An 8,560-nucleotide genomic window follows, 5' to 3' on the forward strand; every position below is an offset into this window, starting at 1 on the left:
GTTTACCAAGAGATTGCTGATATTACAATTATTCTAACTGAACTTTCTTTAGCCGCTTCTCTAGCTACTCTGGCCTCAATACCAGTTATTAGTAAATGCACATAAAGTCTCTATTCTGATTTTTAGGCTGATGAATACTGACTGAACTGAGTCATTCGAAAACAGCAATAAAACCAACAAAGTAAATGCTTTCCAGCAGAATCAGTGCAAAGAAATGTCTGGTTTTGCTTAAAACATATTATGGGTATGTCTAGTATTTTTACATTAGTGGTGTCACATACTAATCACTTTCAAAGCTTATACTGTTACAGATTAATATTATACATATGCGTAATAAAATACTATTTGGAAAAAAAAGTTTCCCTTACATTATTATGTCTTTTTTGTATTATATATATTACTGTACTGTTTGTTTTTACTATTGATTTATTATTTGAATCCTTTTTTAAATATTAATTTTAGTTAGTTTAATAGTTTAGAGTATTATTTATTTATTTTTTAAATTTTACTTGTTTTTTTTCTCCCCAGGTTCCTAGACCCTTTTTTTTTTTTTTTTTTGCATGTGGGGGAGGAGTGTTCCAAAGGAGAGAAAAGTAGCTTGTACTTGGAGTTTCGCCCCAGGCCAGTTTACTGTAGAAGGGGCGAAGCTTTGGAGTTTGAGCTTTGGGTTTGAGGGCTGTCAGAACTCGTCATGGCTGCGGCTGTCAGGTCAGGTTCATGGCACAGAGGGGTTATATCAGTGGCACGGCGCGGCAGCCACAGCAGCACTGCACTCAAACCTCAATATGACGCAGTTATTATCGGTGCAGGTAGGCTACAGACATACATACATGCATGGCCTAAAGAAACAGAACAAAACTGTAACATGGCTGGGCGGGGCTTTTTTTTCGATTATGAAAAATTCTAATTATTTAACCTGACCTATTGAGTGTGTATTTTAACTTTATTTTTTATTACAATCTACGTTGTATTGCTAGAAATTATTATTGAGACCACTTTTAAAACTGCGCGCGGACAACGTGTCACGTGGCGCCTGTAACTTTTCTCAACGCTGGGCTGGAGGGACCAGTCAGAGTCGTTTTTGAGTCGTCGTTGGGGCTGTCGTTAAAATACTTTCATCGAAACTTGAGATAAAATATAACGTATATTTATGAACCAGATACTAATGATTTGAAACAATTAGTTTTAAACGATTATGATTTTCTGTTTACAAATGTCCCAATGAGATAAAAAACGTCCAAAGATTTAATTTGGCTCCATAAGGAATTCGCTATGTTGAGCCTCCATGCTTCCCCTGCAGGAAAAAAAAGTTTATGTAACGTAGCTGTGAAACCAAGCAGTTTTCTGATTTTTATCATTTTTATTATATCTAAACATGCTTTTGCAAACACCAGCGTTCTTAGAACCACACTCATACTTTTCTTCATAAGTTTCAGGACATAATAATTGTAGGCTATATTATTAATCGGCTATTATTCAACAACATCTATTAAATGATTTTAATAATCTTTGTAATCTCCTTTAAACAAAAATACAATTATTTTCTTTCTTTGTAGGTCACAACGGCCTTATTGCAGTAAGTACACACCAAATCTGATGTATCTCATGTATTGGACCACAACAGTTGCACAACAGTTTCTTGTTTGAAACCTTCTGTTGTGATTTACCCAGTCAGCATATCTGCAGAAGGGAGGCCTGAAAACAGCAGTCCTGGAGCGCAGACATGTACTTGGAGGAGCAGCCGTATCTGAAGAGATTATTCCAGGTGCAAGTTAATGTAATGTACTCTAAACCCCCTACAGACTGGTCAAAGATTCAAAGTTTCTCAGGCACTCTGTTATTATCAATAATTAGAAATTCAGAACTGATAAAGTAAGTAGTCTAAGCATTGTAAGTCAAGGTTTCGGATTGACCCCGAAGATATATGGAAATTGAATTGTGTGAATCAATGTTTTTTGCATGACTTTGGCTGTTTATTTCAGGGTTCCACTTTTCCAGGGCCTCTTATCTGCTCAGTTTACTGCGCCCACACATCTACCAGGACCTGGAGCTCAAGGTGATGTTCATTGATGTTACATGCCTGATCCTCTCTTGTTATTGTTTAAAACTGATCAGCTCCCCTTTAACTATCTCTAGTGCCCCGTTTACACGTACATGGTTATTTTGAAAAATGGAGACATTTCCCTTAGTTTTCGCCTTAGTTTACACGCAAACGAGAATTTGCCTCTGAAACCCATTCTTTCTAAAAACTCCGGCCAGAGTGGAGATTTGGAAAATCTTCGTTTGTATGTTAACTGAGACAAATGGTGTTTAGGCAGTCAATGTCACAGTATGCGCCAGGGCTCGCACCTACAGTACGTTAAAAAAGTGCGACCTATCCTTACATGTGATTTTCGGTATTCTGATTGGCTTACGTTAGCTTGAGCTTCTCATTACACTGCCCCCTACAGGTTTGGCATGCTCTTAACGGCATAAATACACGGGTACATGTAAATGGACACTTTTCTGAAAACTGACCTGTGCACAATGTTATTTTTGAAACCGGAGATGTTGAAATGTCCGTTTATGAAAATAGCCGCCCACATGTATACGTTGCCTCAATGGTGTTGTGCCTCAGACGGACCTGACAAACATTGTAAAAAGAAGCACAGTTAAGAATACTTAGTTCTTAGTACTTAGTTACTTTAGTTGCATGTTTGTTCGTTTTTTTGTTGTTGTCATAATTATGTATAATCATTTAAATGTAATATTAAATCAATTTTTTCTTTTTTAGACTTGTCTTGTATTGATGTATTGATCTTTTATTAATCAGATAAATGCAGCCTTGATGAGCAGAAGAGACAATAAACATTTTACTGATCCCAAACTTCTGGATGGCAGTGTAATTTAATAATTACTTATGTTGTCTTTAAAATGTATATTTCCAAGTGTTTTGATAAGCATTTATGACCATTTCTATGTGAAATACTTCTATAAAAGCATGACAGAAGATTATTAAAACAGTGATTTAAAATGTACTTTAAAGTAATGCTTTTATTCTGACATTATAACATACTTTCCAGAAGTGTTAAGAAACACACTTTTCAGGAAAGTATCAGTTTTATTTTATTATCTACAAGTATAATTTTTATATTTACTTTTAAGATTTGAAGGACGCTACGATTGCACTTTCAGTACAAGAAGCACACTTCTTTTTCACAAGGAGAAGAAGCAAATGGCAGATGATTAATTACTTTTTTCCTTTCAAGCTAAAAATGCAGTTCTACACTGTGTGTCTTTTTTGTGCAGAAACATGGCCTCAAGGTGTACATGAGGGACCCCTATTCATTTACCCCCATGTTGGAGGATGGTGTAAGAGGGCGACCACCACCGTCTTTAACGCTTGGAGCTGACCTGGCAAAGACCCAGCAAGAGATTGGCAAATTCTCTGAGAAAGATGCCAAGGTTCAATTTCACTGACAAGAGGAATTAAATTTTTGCAAGAACACTTTCATGAAATTGCATGTGACACTAAAAACAAAATACTGTGGCAACTGCCTACACACCCTTCTATGTCAAATAATGAACTAAATATAATTAAATTATGTATTTTTTCTCTTCTCTCTGTCCAATCACTATAGGTCTATCCTGATTTTTTATCCTATTTGGAAAGACTGGCCTGTGCCATCCACCCTCTTTTAGATGCTCCACCTGTTGACATTCCAGGACTGACTCAGGGCTCTTTGAGAAAGAAAATGTCTGCCCTCAGGAGCTTGAAACCTTTGGTGAAGTCTGGTAATGATGCTTCATGATTATATAACACACTGGATTTCCCTTAATTGTTCTGCTGTCGCTCACCTAAATACAGAGATTCTTATAAGACAAGTTTTTATAAAACTAATAAATTAAAGACAAATTCATGTTCTTCCATGCTAACAGGGTTGAAGTTGGGAAAGAATATACCAGATTTCTATGAACTTGTTACAGCTCCAGCTATGAAGGTGGGTTAAGATAGTACATCATTTTGAATACATTTGACTGAATAATTAGCAGACCCCAAGAAGGTCATTCCAAGCTCTAACATTGTAAATCATTTGCAGTGTACTGTAAATGTACAGATTATCAGTATCCAGATTGTCCTCTGATAAAAAAAATAAAATACAAATCTTGCCTTCATCTACACTGGTGGTTAAAAGTTTGGAATAATTTAGAATTGTTTAAATGTTTTTTAAAGAAATATCTTATGCTCGCCAAGTCTGAAATAGCTGCTGAAAAGTCAGCTCTTATCACAGAATAAATTACATTTTAAAATATATTAAAATAGAAGTTATTTTAAATCATAATAATGTTTCACAATATTATTGTTTTTACTGTATTTTTGATCAAATAAATACAGATTGGGTGTCTTAAAAAAAAATCTAAACTATTGCAAAATCTAGACCAATAATGTATATGTAAAGTTTTACCTGAAAATACAGAAATTACATATTACATATTACATATGAATAATTCATTTTTGGCTTTATGAGCATTGCCTAAGGAATTAGGCTAATTATTTGTGGTTTTGAGGATGTGATTCATGACATGAATCTGGCATTAGAAGCTTATTTGTTTGGAATGTATTTTTTTTTTTTTTCCTTTTTTTTTTCTGTAGGTGCTCAATCGCTGGTTTGAATCAGAGCCGCTGAGAGCCACACTAGCCACTGACTCTGTGATTGGTGCAAACATAAGCCCAAATAATCCTGGAAGTGGGTGAGGATAGTTTGACATTTAGAACAGATTCAGAATATGTTGTGATTGTTGTTGTGGACACTGGATGTTATTGTGGAGACTGTATGCTCAATCTTGTAGATATGTCCTGCTGCATCATGTCATGGGTGAGCTGGAGAAAGAGAAAGGTGCCTGGGGTTACGTGGAGGGAGGAATGGGTGGCGTGTCTCAATCGATCGCCCGCTCCGCCCGGTCTCTCGGAGCAGATATTTTCACAAACAGGGTTAGTATTCAGGAAGTAGGTGTAGCTGTTTTCTCAAGCACATTTATTCAAAAGAACCGTCTGTCCCACGGATATTAATCTGTGGCTTTCCTGGGGGCCTGTAGGATGTTGAACAGGTCCTTGTTGGTCGGGATGGTTCTGCCAAAGGTGTTGTGCTGACAGATGGAACTGAAGTCCACAGTAAAGTGGTTCTGTCCAATGCCACTCCCTACATCACCTTCAAACAGCTCACACCACAGGTACAGACCTGAAGTCCTAAGACCGTGTCAGGTCTGCTTGTTTTCAGATGCTTAAAAAAGTGGTTCACAGTTAATGTCATCCTATTCTGTCAGCACTTTGTTGTAGCCTTGAGCTCAAATCTCTTTATCTGTGTTTACTCAAGGAGTGACCCTATTCTTTGACCAGCAACACTGTCCACATGTGAGTTAGTTCAGTTTAGAGTAGGATTATATATCTATATATACAGACGAAACATTAAGAATCCCACTGAATTTATTTTTATTAGTCCAATGTAAAAAATGATAATAGTCATGTGGAGAAATTAACAAGCGTTTTACTTAAATGTTAATGACTGTCTGTTAAAGTCTGAATAATTGATGTCTGTGGTTGTCCTGGTAAAGGATGCCCTGCCAGAGGCATTCATCACGGCTGTAGATCAGATTGACTACACCTCTCCTGTTACCAAGATAAATGGTAAGATTACAGAGAACTGAATACTTCATTTCATCAAACTAAATATCCATTTCAAAGAAAAGAAAAAAAGAAGATAATTATGTTTGCGAAATTACATTTCGAATTAAGAATCCTTGAACACTCGCATAACCAAGACTTTTTGAAACATTTAAACGTTTAAAGAAATCACGTTTTCATAAACTAATGTTAACATTAGCAAAACATTGTTGGAACGTTAATTTGTTAGCTAGGTTGCTGCCTTGCAAGAACTGTAATTTAATGGAGTTCAGTTTGTCTTTTTCCTGTATAATTGTCGATTGGAATATTCTGTAATCTCTGTCCTTTGCAAATGAACAGTGGCTGTAGACAAGCTGCCTAATTTCTTGGCTGCTCCAAATAGTGCGGATGGAAGACCAGGTCCACATCATCAGTGTTCAATCCACCTGAACTGTGAGAGTGTGGAGGTGCTGGAAGAGGCCTACAGGGAGGGCCAGCAGGGACGCCCATCCTCCAGGTGGGCAAACCTGCTGTGGTGCTTATAATGGAACAACTAATATTTGCACATTACACACTGCATTTGCAAGTCATGACCAGAGTTTCACAGACAGCACATCTGTTGCCGTGAACAGGGTTTATGGTGATGGTTTTCCATTCAATGCACCGAACCACAGCGATTTACATGATATCCCAATTTATCTTCTGGTGTTTTTGTGTAGGCCCATGATAGAAATGACTATTCCCTCAGTGCTGGATCCGACTCTAGCGCCCCCCGGCTGTCATGTGGTGTCTCTTTTCATCCAGTTTACGCCATATTTGCTGGAGGGTTGTCACGCGTGGACTGAGGAGGACAGGGGGAGATTTGCTGACACAGGTACCTGATGACCTATTTACATTTTTTTTTTGTGCCGTTTGTGTGCACAGCCATTATAAGCCTTGTGTTTGTAAAAGGTCTTGGAGGTCTGTCAAAGTGTAATACAAACAGGTTCGTTGAGTTCTTTTTTTTATGTTTTTGAAAAAAAAAAAGTATCTTATGCTTGCAAAGGCTTCAATTTTAATCAATAATATAAAAAACAGTAATACTGTGAAATCCTATGACAATTATAAATAACTGTTTAAAATTACAATTAAATGTAAAAATTGCATTTTAAATTGCAATTTATTCCACTGATGGCAAAGCAAAATTTATGTTTTCAGTGTCACATGATCCTTCAAAAATCATTCTAATTTGCCGTCTTTGTGCTTAGGAAGCATTTCTTAATATTATCAAACCTACCATTCGTGTAAGTAATAAGTGGGTAAAGTAGTTTTTCAAGTCGTTTTTTAAGTAATAATAATACCTTTATTCACAAAGGATGCATTAAATTGATTATTAAAAAGAAATGACCATAAAGACTTATTTAATTATTTCTATTTCAAATACATGCTTTCAAATGATCCTATTCATCAAATAATTCTGGAAAAAAAAATACATTTCAAGGTTTCTACAAAAAAATTGTTTTCAACAAACCATTAATAATATTTGAGTAATAATAATAATTGCACCAAATCAGCATATTAGAATGATTTCTGAAGAATAAGTAATTGCAATACTATTTCAGAACATTAGATGAGCCAGACCCTTCCTCCACCTTCATCATCAAAAAACTCACACTCTGATAGATGGGAATGCGATGAAATCGCTACTTTTAAACACAGAGACACCGTTTGTGCTACTGCAGTGATATCGCATGCCTCAAAGTAATAAGATCTTTGTTGTAATCGGTCCTTTGTTTCCTGTTTCACAGTGTTCGACTGGGTTGAGCGTTACGCACCTGGATTTAAAAAGTCTATAGTTGGCAAAGACATTTTAACCCCCGCTGATCTGGAGAGGGTCTTTGGTCTCACTGGAGGGGTATGGATATTTAAATTTAATAAACTTGGAAATTTTAATTAAGTAATTTTCACAATCATACAGAATGTTTTTGTCTCTTAATCTCTCATTTGGAAGTTAGTTTGCACCTCATACCATTCCAAACATTCAGTACTTGTATTTTTTATGCCACAGAATATATTTCATGGCTCAATGTCTTTGGATCAGCTTTACCTGGCGAGACCTTTGCCCTCTGTCGCAGACTACCGCTCACCAGTCAAAGGACTGTACTTATGTGGCAGTGGCAGCCATCCAGGTCTGTGCTTGAATAAATAAAAGCTAAAAGAGTGCGTGTTAGGTTTAGAAATGTCATCAGTGTGATATCACATTTCATAAAACCAGGTCAGGTAAATGCTGAGCTTGATGTGCTTGACCTCCCCTGTGTTTTCCAGCGTTTATGTAACTTTTTCTCATTCAGGTGGAGGCGTCATGGGTGCAGCTGGCTGGAATTCAGCTCTCAGAGTTCTAGCAGATTTCAAACGACTGTGATCTTGGCCTTCAGTGGGAATTGTCATTTTCCAATGGGATGCTTTAATGGAAAGAGAGATTACGACAAATAAGAAGTGTGGTTAACATTGTATGTGGTTATTCTGTTTTTTTAACACTACCAAAATGTCCATATTCTAGAATAGTCCATGTATTTTTTTAGTGAAATGTTAATAAATTTAAAAATAGTTATAATAAATATACCTTAGTCGTTGTAGCAATATATTTGCTTTTTGATAGGAATGAAAATGAGTTGTGAGGGCCAAAATACGAGTCCAAAAACCAATAATAATGCCTCCAGTGTCCATGATCTAGAACGGTTTGTACTGTTTTCCATTCTAAATTGTGCTTGATCTGCATATTTCTCTCCTGAGTCAGACTAGATGACTGTTTCAATGGAGTAAGAAATATAAAAAAAATAATAAAATGGAATTAAAACTTATTAATGGATTTGATTATTACAAGCTCCCAGGATTTTGCTTCACAACATCTATTGATGGACTGGAGTCTTGTGGATTACT

The 8,560-nt window shown here is 36.3% G+C and overlaps 1 protein-coding gene across 1 annotated transcript; it reads left to right on the forward strand.

The window, feature by feature from the left end:
• Positions 1 to 574: 574 nt before the first annotated feature.
• pyroxd2 (pyridine nucleotide-disulphide oxidoreductase domain 2) lies at positions 575 to 8,481 on the forward strand. Its single transcript, XM_052572299.1, has 16 exons — positions 575 to 809; positions 1,557 to 1,576; positions 1,672 to 1,765; positions 1,983 to 2,056; positions 3,289 to 3,444; positions 3,621 to 3,774; positions 3,919 to 3,980; positions 4,634 to 4,731; positions 4,831 to 4,972; positions 5,077 to 5,211; positions 5,593 to 5,665; positions 6,002 to 6,158; positions 6,361 to 6,515; positions 7,429 to 7,535; positions 7,689 to 7,809; positions 7,972 to 8,481. The coding sequence occupies exons 1-16, from the start codon at positions 692 to 694 to the stop codon at positions 8,040 to 8,042; spliced, it is 1,737 nt and encodes a 578-aa protein (XP_052428259.1). The 5' UTR covers positions 575 to 691; the 3' UTR covers positions 8,043 to 8,481.
• Positions 8,482 to 8,560: the final 79 nt, after the last annotated feature.

The sequence above is a fragment of the Carassius gibelio genome, chromosome B13 (genome assembly GCF_023724105.1).
Source record: "Carassius gibelio isolate Cgi1373 ecotype wild population from Czech Republic chromosome B13, carGib1.2-hapl.c, whole genome shotgun sequence".
Lineage (NCBI taxonomy): Eukaryota > Metazoa > Chordata > Actinopteri > Cypriniformes > Cyprinidae > Carassius > Carassius gibelio.

Coding starts and splice junctions, on each gene's coding strand:
- pyroxd2 (XM_052572299.1), top strand. CDS start 692: ATGGCTGCGGCTGTCAGGTCAGGTTCATGGCACAGAGGGGTTATATCA. Junction 7,536..7,688: donor TCTTTGGTCTCACTGGAGGG/GTATGGATATTT, acceptor TTTATGCCACAG/AATATATTTCATGGCTCAAT. Junction 7,810..7,971: donor TGGCAGTGGCAGCCATCCAG/GTCTGTGCTTGA, acceptor TTTCTCATTCAG/GTGGAGGCGTCATGGGTGCA.